This window comes from Cheilinus undulatus, linkage group 5 (genome assembly GCF_018320785.1).
Source record: "Cheilinus undulatus linkage group 5, ASM1832078v1, whole genome shotgun sequence".
Classification (NCBI taxonomy): domain Eukaryota; kingdom Metazoa; phylum Chordata; class Actinopteri; order Labriformes; family Labridae; genus Cheilinus; species Cheilinus undulatus.
This window is the reverse complement of record NC_054869.1, coordinates 44,760,899-44,776,234: the sequence shown is the minus strand read 5'-3', so window position 1 is coordinate 44,776,234 and position 15,336 is coordinate 44,760,899. Positions and strand designations below refer to the sequence as shown.

The 15,336-nt window shown below is 40.1% G+C and overlaps 1 protein-coding gene across 4 annotated transcripts in view; it reads right to left on the bottom strand.

The window, feature by feature from the left end:
• The window catches only part of ebf2 (EBF transcription factor 2), a 67,156-nt gene that overhangs the window by 11,792 nt on the left and 40,028 nt on the right, over positions 1–15,336 (bottom strand). For all 4 annotated transcript variants that reach the window (XM_041786594.1, XM_041786596.1, XM_041786595.1 and 1 more), the window contains exon 7: positions 41–122. In XM_041786594.1, the coding sequence (XP_041642528.1) occupies positions 41–122 (82 nt within the window). The remainder of the gene's footprint in view (positions 1–40; positions 123–15,336) is intronic.

Genomic DNA, 15,336 nt, shown 5'->3' with positions numbered 1-15,336 from the left:
ACAAACAAGCACACATATGCGTTCCCAATCTTCTTCATACCTGGAATCTCCTCATATCCCTCGGGTTTCCCGCCGTCTTCAGACAGTTCTGGTTACACTTCAGGAAAAACTTCAAGAAAAACCTGCAGGGGTAAAGAAAAGGACATTTCAGCAAATAAGAAAGCACGTGAAGGAATCATGTATATGATTATGTGCTGCTCTGCAACACTCCAACAGTCAAAGCAGACATTCATTATTTTTCAGAGATGAGTCCTGTGACTATGTCTGCGTGATTGTTCACATCTACATGATTACAGCGCTGACATCAATCCCAGCTGTTTAGCGTAGTATTAAAGTCAATGTTATTACACTTTAAATCAAGTGATGAGGATTTGAAGCACAGTCCAGTGAAAGCGCTGCTGTGTTTCAAAGTAAACTGGAGACAGTGATGTATGCCGGGGGGACTCAGGGGACCGTGATATCCCACAATGCCGCATTTGAACCCCCACATGGGAATGGAGAGGGAGCGGAGAAGAGACAACTACAGAGAGAGTGAAACGAGGAGGTGGAAAGAGGGAAGGAAGTGACAGAGGCACAGGCGCTGGTATGGACATGAATTTTGTTTTCAAGTATATGTGTCTCATTACGTATGTGAGTTTACTTTGGAGGGCGCGAGGCTGTGGAGACTGACAGAAGCAGAGAGAGACGGGTGCTGATAGCCTCTGCTACACCAAAGAAAAACCAGAGAGAGAGCTGGAATAAATAGGAGAGACTACGGAGAGAGGGAGAGACTCCAAATCCCAGGTGTACACGGTTCGGCAACACGGCCCGCTGCCATGGCAACGCAGCTCTGCCGCAATCCCAAAGTCCCCATGCTGAGAGGCAAAGACAGCAATGGGAGAGAGAAGGCAACAACACGAACAGATTCCTTCAGTGAAACACGGCAAGACTCAGCGAGGTGAGATGCAGGAAATAAAAGAGGGCAGGTGCAGACAAGGAAGATGTGAGTTTAAAACAAAAGAAGAAGAAGAAGTGATGCAGGCAGCATTGTGATATCATTATGACATTTGGCGGATGTATGTTCTCCAAACCAGATGTCCACACCTCGGTCCAGCCCATGAGAAACTCATCTATTAATGCTCACATTAAACAAACAACAACAGTGCAGAAGAAAAATGCTGCAGAGGGAGGCAGCCATGTTTCAGCTCCATGTTAGCTCCGATCCCACCCACACCGCTCTCTGCAAATATAAGTCATGTTAATGGAGAGCGTTTGTTTGGAGAGCAACTTCATATTGGCCCCTCAGCCCTGAACCCTCCCATCGAATACTAATCTCTCCCTCATTCTGTCAACGTTTACTCGCCATTCTTCCATCACTCGCTCCAGCTTCCTCCCATGTGAGCGAGGCCCGGTTTGAAACCAGCGCTGGCTTCCAACTGTGTGTCCAATATTTCTTGATTTGAGATATTTTGTTGGAGGACAATCAATATTTTTGTTGGCGAGGGGAGGTTGTAATTTATCAACGAGAGCTCGGACCTCCAACCACAAAGCTGCACCAGACTTCAGTTGTGGGTGGAAACGCATAAAAGGCAAATCTGCACCTCTTCAACTTTCTTCTTTTCTCAACAGGGTCTTACATCCGCCTGTTTGATACCATGACAGCATCAGTTTAACATTATTTAAGACAACAATATGTAAGAATGTCAGGTTGGTGCACTTTTGTGCTACCAAAATGTTTCTGATTGTAGCCGCACTGCTGGGAAGTATGCCTAGTGTTGTTAATGCCTGACCTGACACGCCAGATAGATGGTTTCATATTTCCACTGGTATATTCACATTCATCTGGGGAACCTCTCATACAAAGTGTTTGGGAAGGGAAGGACCTTAAAAAACTTCCAGAAAATGATTGGATTACTATTCTGTCACATTCATTACTGACCAATCAGAGCTTCATGATAAAATGAGGTTGTAGGCACTGACAGCTCCGGTAGTAACCTGAGCTTGACAGTAAGACGCTGTTGTAGTTTATAAAGAGTGGAGCTTGTTGTTGGATAAAACCAACTCAAGCTAAAAATGTGGATCAGTTCTGATAAAATGGCAACATCTGAGCTAATTGCTACACCTGAGGTAGCCATTGCCACCCTCTCCCAGTACAACTAAACCCCACTTGTAGCTACCGCCTTATTCTCCTCAAATGCTTATTGGCTATGTCCATTTGCAGACCTGGCACAATCATTTTAGATTAGAGCTTTTCACGATGGATTTTCCTGACGACAGACATGGAATATGGATAATCCATCTTCTTTCTGAGGTTAGTCAATGCCTCCCTCATAGACCACGTGTACTTGTTGATATGAAGTGGTTGGTAAAGCCACCAGTGATGTGAGAAGCCAAAGAACCATGTCGACACAGAAGATAAATAAATATTTCTGGATTTTGTGGAAATATGACTTTGCTCCACTTAGCTTGTGGAGTATATGTATGTGCACTAAACTGTAGCCATGATGTGTAAAGTCCATTGCTAACTGGCTCCATTGGAGAGGGAAATTTATTACATGCTAGTTGGGGTAAGTTTGTTAGGTCCAAAATTATCAAGCTAGCAGGAGCGGAAAGAAACTAGCTCATTAGCTCAAATTATAACATTGCTAACATAGCTTCATTAGCTTTAGTTTAAGCTTACTTTATGTTAAGAAAATCTGGGATTATGAGATTTGCAAAACTGTTTAAGGTGTGCAGTCTTCAGCTTCACTACCTTAGTGGCTTATGTAGCTAACTTAGCTGTTTTTGCTATAGCAAATGTAGCATAAGCCCATATCCCTAAAGTAGCTTCATTAGCTTTAGTTTTAGCTGCTTAGCTTGAATAAATTATGGGTTTATAAGATTTTCAAAACTGTTCAAGGTGTATAATCGTCAGTTATGTTACTTCCTTAACATAGCTTTGTTAGCTTTAGCCTTAGCTGTGTTAGCTGTGTTTGTTTATTCATGGAGGACGAACTTTTTTTCCTGCAGAGTGTTAAGTTGGTTTTACTGAAGGCTTTGTTAGGTTTTGCAGATTAGCTTTTTTTTTTTTTTTTTTTTACTTTTAACATTTGGTATCCTAACTCCAACATTAACCGGAAGTTTATCCGGTTTTGTTTTGGAGGTTTTAGTGTGTATTTCCGTCCCGACAGAGGTGTCATCTCACAGTAGTCTGCAAGAGGAGGGCGTTCGAGAGTCGGGTTTTCAGCAAGACTGTCTTGAATATTTTCTACAGTCTAAAGTCATCATGCAGCTATGAGCTGCATCACTCACTCGTTGTTTGGACACTCCAACAAACTATTGAATCGAGCTGTCCCAGATACTTGCTTGCATTTCATGTGGTTAGGACTTGCCATAAGATGATTTATTCGTTTATTTATTTGAATGCAAACTGGAAACATAACTTGGATAAGAAGACTTTCTGTGACTGGTAAAGCTGCCAAAGTTCAGACAACAATGACAGGCTAACTTTAAATTACAGTCTGTTGTGAATATGATCTGCAGGGATGTACCCCCTGCCATTGGATGGATGCTTTTGTCCAGTTTCTTGCTTGGTCATGCTCTCATTTTCTCTTCTCAGCTTCTTCTGTCACCATCCTATTTACTGGCTCAGACATTGTGTTAAGCAATAGATGGCTTAATTTTTTTTCTAGATGAAAAGCTGGCTCTATATCATGTAGACATTTCTCATGAGAGAACAGCAGCCCAGTGACAAAGCCAGGTAGCACTAAAAGCCGGTGACCTTGGCTCTCTCTGGAAATGGAGTAGATTCAGTTCTCTCAGTTGGAATTTCCTGTAATGTTAGATCAACTCTATTTTAAGATAATAAAAAGGTGAATATAGATGTTTTAAATCTCTTTCTAGATTAGACTTGATTTCATTGAAAGCCATACAGTTTGTTGCCTGACTGAACTTTAATCCAGAGTGTCCTGTTTCATTTTACAGCCTCTGCTGAGGGCTCTGCTCTCTGCAGGTTTGATCCTGGGCTGTAAGTCTAACATCATGGCTCATTTTTAAAGGCTGTATCTGTCATTTATAAGGAAGTAAGTCAGAGCAGGGAACAGATTTTGGCTTTTAAAACGCATGTCTGAGCCGGGCTGTGGTTGAGCCACATTAGCCTCACTGGCTCAGGCTTGTCAGACACTTAATGTTCATGTGAGCGGCAGTCATCCTTCATTTGACTGACTGACGGGATAAAAGTTGCACTGACGCCTCTGATAGTGAAATCTCATCCCTAATTGAGAGGTTGTCTCCGTCCATCTCGGGCTTTGTGCACCTTCTGAGGGTTCTTGACCTTGTTTGTTGACTCCTTCTCATCATTCCTTGTTTGTTTGACACCAGATGCCTCTCACACACACTTACAAACACACACACTCACATGCTTCCATGCACACTCTAATATTCTGACACCCCCACCTTTGCCCCCCTCCCAAAAACCCATTGAGTCAACTTTTCACCCCCCTCAGTTCGGACGCACACAGCTGCAAATGCTGAAATTAAAGCGAGACATTGACGCATATATTAGCATGCATTAGCCGCTTCCCCCTGCCCACTTAACATGCAAATCTCCCAGCCCCGTCGCCTCGCACCTTCTGCCACACATTCATTTGCTGAATTATAATTAGACTAATCTTGCATAATTAATAAGAAGTCGAGGACCCTCTGTTTTTTATCCCCTCCTCTATTGTGGTTGCAAAAGTTTAATATTGCTGTTGTTTGTTTTTGTTTGGGTAATGTAATACACCCACACACCTCCCCATCCAGAGGGAAGAGATGGGAGAACATGCAGAGAACTGGAGGTGATCATCATGTCACGGGGAAATTACAGAGAAAAGGCCACATTCAAAGAACTACAATAGCTTAAACGTGTTTATAATGTTCTTTTCATCCACAGAATATTCAATAAAACAACATAAAACTGTGCTTCTGTTTGATTTAATGCTTTGAAGTGTGCAAAACAGTGCAAATAAAGCTAATAGGAAGCATGTTTCATGTTTTTGAACAAATACATAGATGCATATAACTATGGAAGCCCTAAGCAAACGTGCATCACTACAATGTATCTTCAGTTGGTAATGAGTACATTTGTGGTGTTTTCTCCTGATCTTGACTTCATTATCTTGGTTTCTTGGGATTATAACGCTGGTGATGATGGATTAATTTCATCTGTTTCTTCAAAACCTCAAGGAATCAACTAGTTATAAGTGGAAAATCAGCATTGCTATCCAAAGATAATGAGTTAAATAAGTCAAGATTTTAAAAAACAACAGAAAACTACTCCTTATCCAGAAAACAGAGTGAAATTAAAAGTATGCATGAATGTCAGCTCCAGGCTTTTGACATAACATTGACTGTTTACATTTAACTATTCACATAAAGTCTATTTCTATAGTTTTGATTATTTTTCCCCCTCTAATCATGTTTTAAATGTTTAATAACTAAACTCCATAGCACAGCAGCTCTGAATTAATAATAACAAAAGATGACATCAAGGGTAGAAGGGAAGCATGGGTGTGAGTCCTTGCTCCCTCCAGTAAAAACGCCTCTGAATGCACCATGGTCATGACAAACAAGTGCAGCCAATAACAGAGATTATTCATAGTCCATCACAAGCAAGCAGCACAAATCATGACTGAGGTACAGCAACAGAAAGGTAGATTCCTGCAGAAGTGCATGCTTTGTCTTTGACACAACATTTTGTGCTTCCAGGACAATAATAAACATATCTGTCAAGGTGGACCAGACACAAGATGTTACGACTATAAGCTCTATTTCTCAGGATTTGAAGACAGTTTGAATTTCAAGGAAGGTTAGTCTTCAAAAGGCTCCTGTAATTATTCTGAGAACATCCAAAAGTTCTAAGACTTGGATGGTGTTACACTTGTGAGTTTGTTAGCTTGATGCTAACACACTATGAAATTCCCATTCAGGTGTGGAAGCATATGCCAGTTTGGCACTTTGCTGCATAAACCTTGGCCCTGTACTGAAGGCTATCATCCAGGCCTGTGCCAGGCACGGATATAAAGATGTCACAAAGGGGTCCAGCCGGCGCCTCTGGCCATCAGTCAACGTTCAGGTCTCCAGGACTGAAAGACTCTGACTTTCGTCTGCATGCTCAGATACCGGGAGCACCACTCGTACCCATCGTCCCATGTGCCAGTCCAAGTCTGCAGTTGATCTCAGCCTCACAGTCAGTGGATTGATGGATTTTGCTGCCAAGGTGGGTGAACTGCTCCACAACTTCCAGAAAAGGTAGCATGGCTAGGTTGTGGAGTTTTCACAATACATCATTCACAGAAACAGATTTGAGGGCAGTATCCAAGGCGCCCCAACATGCCTGGATCTTTGTTTTGTGCTGTAGATTAACATACCCAACGCTTGAGCCTCCTCACTCAGTGAGTTATGAGCCACCACAAGGACATCTCTGCAAGGATCTCAGCATCATCAGCAAAGTCCAGCCCGCTGCTCATGTTACACCCTATCTCACCCCAACAGGTACTGGAGAGCGTCAGAGCTAAAACTCACAACTGCCTCAGCCCAGAATCAACTGGGAAGATGTCAAATTCCCATTACTGTGATAAAAAATTAGTGCTTCTTTCACTTTTTTTTTAAAGATTTTTATATTTTGAGCTGTTATGTATTCAGAAACGTGCATGAGGGAGAGTGGGGAATGACGTGGGAAAAAAGCCACAAGCTGAACTTCAACCCGGGTCGCCTGCATGAGTAGGTGGAAAATAACTGCTTGGCCATCTGTACCCAGCTTTGTGCCAACTTTAACTCAAGAAAATGATCTGCTTCCTTTGACAATACTGAATAAAACACATGATCTAATTGATCATTTAGATAAAAATTCTCAGTGAATAGATCGCTTCTTGACTTTACTTATGTCTTATCTTTGAGTCAAAATGACTTGAATGATTTCTCAAGAATAGGAAAACCCTCCAAAATGATCCTTATAGTCTTGATGACTTTTCTTAAAGTGACTCAAACATTGGAGGAGTGAAACATTTTCTTGATCTGAAGTGTATTTTGTAGCTGAATTAGAAAGTAATATTAATATGCAGTGTCTTACCAAATAAGTTCCACTTTCTAAACATTTTTGCGACTTTTCCTGGCTACATTAGTACCTCAAGCCCAAAATCATGTCCACAGATTTGCAGAAACATAAACAAAAATAATAATTATAACAATAATCATAATGAACCTCTGATTCAGTAAAGGCAATGATTATTGCAGAAGTGTTGTGACAAAAAATGACTGATTCTTTCTGCACAATAAAGAGCAAAAACACCAATAGGTATGTGAAAACTGCTTTCTTTTAGGACTTTAACATACCTTTTTTAAATTCTTAGGACAAGAAGAGGTTACTGAATTTCAAGACAATCAGTGTGACCAGGCAACACTGCTTTCTTCTTCATTTGTTATCTAAAGGTAGCTGGAAAACAGCTGTCAGGTGTGCTACAGCTACCGCCTGGCTGTAGTACCACATTACAACAAGGTGCCAGTTAAAATAGATTTTTTTAAATTAAGATAAAAGTCATAGGAAATCCTAAAAATTGATGATATTGTGATGTTTGAAAATTATTGTTCCTCCCTAATAATGGCTCAACTATAAAAGATACAATATAAGCTGAGGCTTTTTGTTTAAATAAATATTGACATTTCTAGGTGAAAGTTCTTTGTATTGTTCCTTTAAAGCTGAGTAAACTGAGCGCTTTTCTCCAACAACAGAAAAAGAAACTCTCCCTGTAGTATTAGCTTTCTCTCAAATATGACAGAAATAGTTTATAAAGCTGGCTCCCTGGTTGTTTTTCTTTCATATTGATGACAAATTTGAAAAGTAATTAAATTACACAGAGTTTGCTCTGGCTGCCGATGGAAACTGAGTTTTATCTCCCAGCACATCTACCCTCCACAGACTCACTTAAAACAGGAAACACAAACAAAACATAGACCCAAGTCTTAAACCTTGGGATCGTTTTCCACTGCTGCACCGCGGGGAGTCTGTTTTTTCTTTTCTGTCTTCACTTCTGCATCTCTGTCGAGGCCTCCCATCCCCTTTGTCTGCATCTGCTTCAGTTCCCAAGACTAAACACAGGCCTCGCAGCGTGACGCGCCCGTCCACACGGTGACAACTTGCTTAGCAAAAACCACCAACCGGCGAGTCACGACACTAAAAACAATAGAAGAAATTCGGCTTTTGTAGATATTTCCCTCTTCGGCGTGGACTCCAGTTCCTCCCTCCTGCATCTGTTACGCATAAGTGTTACACACTCAGCTTTACACATGGCCTTAATCACGCAGAGAGCACCTCAGCAGCACAGGACCCCCTACAAAAATGTTCATAGGCATTCATCAGCACTAATCACTGTTGACATAAACTGCCTTTTCACATAGACATAAAACACATCGCCCTCTGCGCTCATTGTAAATGAAGGTTTACTGGTAGCAGCAGCTCTTCAAGCATGTGATGCTAAAGGCTTTAAAGCTGGGTTCAACTTCGTTACCATCATGGCTAGGAAACTTTCCCCTCTCTCTGCTGCTTTTATTGAGTCCCCCGTTTTGGACTCCTCCACTAAAAGATGACAAATTTATGCTTTAATGCAAAAATATGTAAGGGGAAAATGAAGGCAAAGAATGAGGAGGAGGAGACGGTCATAATTTTTGTTCAGCAGACGTGGATGCCCAGCCACTGACACTGACAGAAAGTGAACAAAAAAAGAAAGATTTGGAGGGTTGCACCTTTAATTCTCACTCTTGATGTGTAAACGTTGGTAAGAAACTCAAAGAGAAAGACAGTGTAGGGGTATGAGGATGGATAAGATGAGAGAAAAACAGGGAGGAAGAGAATGTTGATGTCCTGTATTCAGGGCCATCACTCATCAGACTTCCCCCACCCACCCTGAAAAAACAAAACAGTGTCCTGACATCGCAGTGGAGGGAGAGAGGGAGGGAGGGAGGAAAATTAGGAAACCAGATGTGAAGCATTAAAACATACTGACATGCAGAGGGCCTTCCTCTGCCACACTCACACACTGAGAGCACTAACTCATACAGCAGGCCCACATGCATGCACGTATGCATGCATGTGCTGCACAGTATGCAAACATTCATGAAAATGTCCACAAAGGACCAGCATTTTTATCTCAGTCTATCGATCTAAAAGTCCCATATTTGTCCTTGATTGTTGATTTTTAAAATGCAACGGAACAAAAACATGCAAGAGCTCTATGGTCTGAATGGACATATATGTTGAACTAAGAAAATTGAAAGACTTATTTGTCTTATGTGTGCAGATATGCATGCATATGCCATGCACATTCATTAACTCTCATGCAAATGATTACAAAGACATACAAAAACATTAATCTTGACCTGAATGTTGACATTAGTCATGCATAATCAAACAGATTTGCACAAAAGTTGACCCTAAAGTAACATCTTTGTCTTACTCGCTGGTTTCAAAAAAACGTATGCAACAGTACTTTGATAAGGATCTTTTTTGGCTTTTTTTTTTCTTTATTCTGACAGGACGACTGAAGAGGGACAGGAAATATGGGGAGAGAGAGCAGGGAGCAAACAGCACCAAGATTGGGAATCAACCAGTGACTTTAGCCTTTCTATATGGATACCTGCTCTGAGTTAAGCCAGGCCCCTGTAAGAGTGTTACAGAATAAACACCCTGCTGGAACTCACAGTTACGATTTAGCTGACTAGTGTTAAGAATATTCCAGAAATCTACTGACTTCTGTGACACATGTGTGCATACATGCATGCCTTAGGAAAAAACTGTCATGCAAATGTCCATAAAGAACTGTGCAAAAATGTACCCTGGCCTTTAATGTAAAAATAAGACATACAAAATAAAAAAAGATTTGCAGAAATACATATTTCTGCAAATCTTTATTTAAATATATTATATTCTATATTTAAAATACAACAAATGTTGACCTAAGAATATTTCACAAATCTACAGATGTAATAACAAATACAGTAAATGCATAAATGCATGTCACACGATCCCACACTACACATCCATGCAAAAGTCCGAACAAACACCCAAAAATGTTGCTAGAGCTCACATCCATGACTTACACTAACTCTTGAAAGTTAAGAATGTTGCACAAATATTTTAAAAATGTAAAAATATTGTCAAATGTATTAAGAATCAAACATGTGATTTTTTCTTTTTCACAGAAATGTACCTGACCTGTATGAAAGCATTAGTCATAAAATAAAAAAGTCAAAAAAAAACCTCTGCAGAGGTCAGGTCTGAAACAAATGTCCAACAAATGACATATTTGTCTTTGTTTGATTTTTAAAATGTTTTGAGAACCATACTGCACTGGTACATGGCTATTATTAAACACAACTGATGTTGACTTAAGGATATCCTACAAGTCTACAGACGTAAGTAAAAAATAGATGCATACATGCAAGCATATGTGACAAACTCCCTCACACAAATGTTCATTAATCTCCTCAGAAATAATTACAATATTGACCTGCATGTAAACACCAGTCATGCAGAATTGCACCCATATGCAAAAGTCTAAGTCTGGAAGTCTAGAATGTAAAACATTTTAGAGCTGATGGCTTTGATTTGAATAAAACAGACCTAAGAATATTCCATGTATCTACAGACATATTTTATGTATAAATGCAAATGTCCATAAATGTTAACCTAGAATATAACAGATTTAGGTTAAGGACTAAACTGAATGCCAACATCAGTCATGGAAAGTTGAATAATTTTAAAAATGCTGACCCAAAAACAAATGTCACTTTTTTGCCTTTCCTTGTTGATTTTTCACATCTCAGTGGATAATAGATCATAAATGTGATTAGGATCATCCAAAAAGATCTACAGATGGGTCGTCCTGCATCAGCATGAGCAGCTATGTGACCAATTAGTACATGTACCCAGGCCAAAGAGGAACGGCCAGGGGGGAGGGATGGAGGTGTTTTGTTTTCCTCCTTGGGGAGAGCCGTGTTTGGAGGATGGAGGGGGGAGGTGAAGGAGGGGGGTGGTAATAAATACCCCTGGACCTGGGTCCCCTGGCAGACTGGAAGCTAGACTGGTCACCAGGGTTAACACCCGGGGCACATGGCCTTTGACACTGCTAATGGGGCACAGAAAACCCTCCACGAACTGATACCCCCTCTGTCGCATACCACCACAGGACCTTTCACACCAGCAACCCGCCCCCTCCTCTCTAAAACATACAGAGATGTCTGTGGCATCGGCTTCACACCGCTCTCACCAGCAAATGTCACACGGTCGTGTTAGCAGAGTCGGAGACAGCTGAGCTTTACATGATACAGGGAAAAACTACATTCAGTATGGATCTGCGGATGTGTGGTCAATCACCACATTAGTCTGATTTTCAGTGATCTCTCTGTGACATCATCATCAGTTTGAACCCTGCCAGGGGCTGATTGAGTTTCTTGGGAGCTGGTTTTCCTATGATGATGTGTTAGTTTCTCAAGATCTCTACAAACATGCAAATTTTACCTTTGATCATTGGAAATGAAGTACAAAAAAGTGTCTGCGGGGCTTCTGTAAGGATGCACTGTTTAAACATGTTTGCTCCGTCATGTCTCTGTTCAGTCACGTTTTATTCCATGTAGAGTCTAAACTGGATTAATCTAAGTGAATAAATGTTAAATGATATTTAAGGAGTGATTTTTTTTCAGAAGTGTTAAATATCTGCAGCTTAACTTAAACTTAAGAGGGTTCAGCTGCACAGTTCCTGAAAAAGGTTCTGCTAATTAGGGTTTAGTTAGTTACATGCACTGTTTTCAAGCACATTAAAATCCAAATTTACACCAAAAATGACAACAAATCTACACATCATTACATCAGCTGGAGCTTTTTTTTTTAAATTAACATCTGTTTTAAGGGCTTGAGTTGGTTAATTTATTCATCCTCAAATTTTAACAATTTAAAGCCCTAAAAGCCAGAAAATTCTCTTTTTTAAATTGATATGTTAACTTTATACCAAAATCTAGAAAGCACAATTTTACATACATTTTTTGCATCATATTTGATGTGTTAGGCATTTCTCACAATCAATCTGCTGAAGGGCATTTTCTTTTTTATAATATATCAGATTTTGTACTAAAGGTTTTAAAGGAAATCAGTGAACATGATTAAATGGAGCACTCACAAAAATGAATATCAAATATGATACAATTGGCTTGAAGGGGTAAATTTGTGTGTTTTAAGGACTGAAGTTTAGGGTCAGATACTGATAAAATCCAATAATGAGCATCCGTTACAATTTGGATAGAAGAGATGATGCACCATCTTTAAACAATATCCTTCAGGGCAGTGGTCCTCAACCTTTTCAGCTCACAACCCCAAAATAAAGGCGCCAGAGACCGGGGACCCCCACTGTACCTGAAGATGGTTGAACAGCCATGCACATTCAAGAATAGTCAGACAAGGTCACCCATAAGTGGGGAGAAATGGGAGAGCTTTCAAACTGGAGGCCCATGGAGGCCAGGGAAATCATGATCCATTGTAAAGTTAAGCTATTATAACCAGATTTTATATTTAACCTGCATAGTTACAACTCTTATCAAATCAAGAAATATTTTGTTATTCTTTTGAGCCGTAGAAAATAGCCTTCTCAAAAATGTAAATCCTTTTTCTCAAAAACAGAATATAAAAGGGTTTAAAATGGCTGAAATGTGTTAAAATGTGCAAAAATTGGTGGAAGTGGTGGTGAAATGGGATTTTAAAAAAAGGCTGGAATGGGTTTATAGTGGCAAAAATGGATATAGCAAATGTGCAATGCAGTAAAAATGCAGAAATGATAACATATATATATATATATATAAATTTTAAAATACATTTGTGAATCCTGTGTTGTGAATTTATTCATTTCTGTGTTCATATTCTTTTTGAGACTGATCTGGCTCCATAGAAATGGGTGTAAAAAGTGGTTAACTGGGGCAATAATGAGTCAAATGAGACAACAATATGCGAATAGTGGTGAGAATCCGCTTAAAGTGTCAAAAACAGGCAGAAAACAGTGGTTGAAAGGGTTTAAATTGGACAAAAATGGATTTTAAATGGCAAAGAATGAGTTAAGATTAAAAAAATCTGTGGAAAAAAATTAGATATGGTTAAAATTTGGCAAAATTGGTGTAAAGTGGCACATGTGTGATTTTAAAAAAATCTTAGTTTTTTTTCCCTCAATATTTTTTTATCAGACTTTTAACACCATAAGATACAACTTAAAAAAAAAAAGTTCTTAGTTTTTTTTTAAATGCATCAGGAGACACTCTCTAAGTGTCTCGTGACCCCCATGCTGAGAACCACCACTTTAGGGAAGCGGTTCTCAACTGGTGGGTCAGCACCCAAAATCAGGCAATTTCACTTGTGTGTGCCTGAGAAAAAAACTCTGCTCCGAAAAGTCTTGGAAACTCTTTCAGAACATGTGTGTGTTCCTGTTTTTTCAGACTGAAAATAAAACACATTTGGGTTGAAAACCCTCATTAGAGTTTGACTTATTTATCCTGTATTCTTGGACATAAATATCCTGAAGAAAGCTGGTTTTCCCATGTAAATGTCTTTATTTCTTAGGATTAAAAAAAATCTATATCATCATGGCAAAACAGAATGAAAATATTTGTTTGTATGCATGTCCTCCAAAAATTGTGTCTGGTCTCTCTAGGGTCCAAACTGAAATATTTTCATCAAATGAATTTAAAAAAAACTTTGGGTCACAATTGCATCTTGAGGAGTAGAGGGTCCTGAGTCTTTTCAAAATATGTTAAAAAGCACTTTAAATTCAGGAATCAGACAAGTCAGCTAACAGAACTACCATATCAAAAAACAGAATAAAGCTTGAAGGTTTTCAGTTATATTTTTCCTCACTATTTTGTATCTTTTTCCTTTCGCTTCAAGTTTTAAAACATTTTGAATCACCATGTTGCTGAAATGTGTCGTAAACTAACTTTGCCTTGTTCAGCCTAACCTCTTATTAATCAGGAGTAACAGTTTGAAGAATAGACTCCAGGTATTGTGAGGCAGACAGCGAACACACGTGAGATCTCAGCTCCTTCTAAATGTCTCTGCTGGACTGACCGTGCCCCTCTCGGCCTCTCCTCCATTGCCTCCCAGGCCGGCTTCACCTCTGCAACCCCGGCCCCTGCCCACCCCGCCTCTAAACCTGAGAACTGTGACAAAGCCAAACTTCTGAACCACTAGTGCTGATTTATAGAGCTTGGTAGCGCTGTAAAAGCCTCAGCCCAGCCTCTGCTAAAAAGAGCAAGGCACGGCGGAGAGAGGAGGAGAGAGGGATGATGGGAAGGGTACGCAAGAGGCGCTGGAGTGTTTCGGCGAGCTTTCTCCTGGGTGCTGAAGTGTTTTACTGCACAACCTCACAACGCTAGCTGCTAAATGTGCATTTCAACTATTTCAGATGAATTAATGTTTCAGTCTCCCAAGCTTAGCCCACAGCAGAGATTGCATGCTAAGCTGGGCCACATGGGACAGCGGTCAGCCTGCCAAATAGATGGATATGGAGAGATATTCAGAGTCTGGAGAACATGAATTCACAACCAGGACAGGGAATAGAAGTCCCATCAGTGGCCTCACCTCTCCCAGCATGCTCTGCGCCTCCTGGGGGATGAGGATTCAAATATACTCTCAACTGTCAAATGGAGAAACGAGCATATCCTACAGCCGAGGAGATTTCAAACAAAGCAGAGGGTCATCTGCAAAACAACGACGGTAGGGCTGGTACATATGGACCAACATATCTATATATCACTGAATTATCAGACTGGAAGACCATACGTGATTTAAATCTGGATCATTTTTACTGTGAATATATAACAAATCATTGTCACAATAAACTTTGATATAATTCTAGAAAAATCAAACCATATATCATCGCAACCAAAACAGAAGCTCACCTACATTTATGTGAATGGTGCAGCCAGACTTTCATGACTGGGGTGGCCCAACCATGGCAGTCTCTTCTGTGGGGGTAGCCTGAGGTACACGCTCTATACAAGAATTAATAATATTTGTTATTTTTATTTTATTTTTTTTTTTTACTACCAGGAAAGGGCTTGTTTCTGCCACTTGTATGCCTCTGATTGATTATGGTGATGTTTTATATATGCATGCATCTTCTCAATGCCTTAAATCTTTGAAAACTGTATATCATGGGGCAAAGCCGCCCATAAGGGGGGATGAAGGGGCGAGCATTCTGGGGCCTAGCCACACAGAGGGTCCACTGAGGTCAGCAAAACCATGGTCCATTGTAAAGTCAGTCTGTGGTAACCAATTTATTTTATTTATGCGGTAGTACAATATAT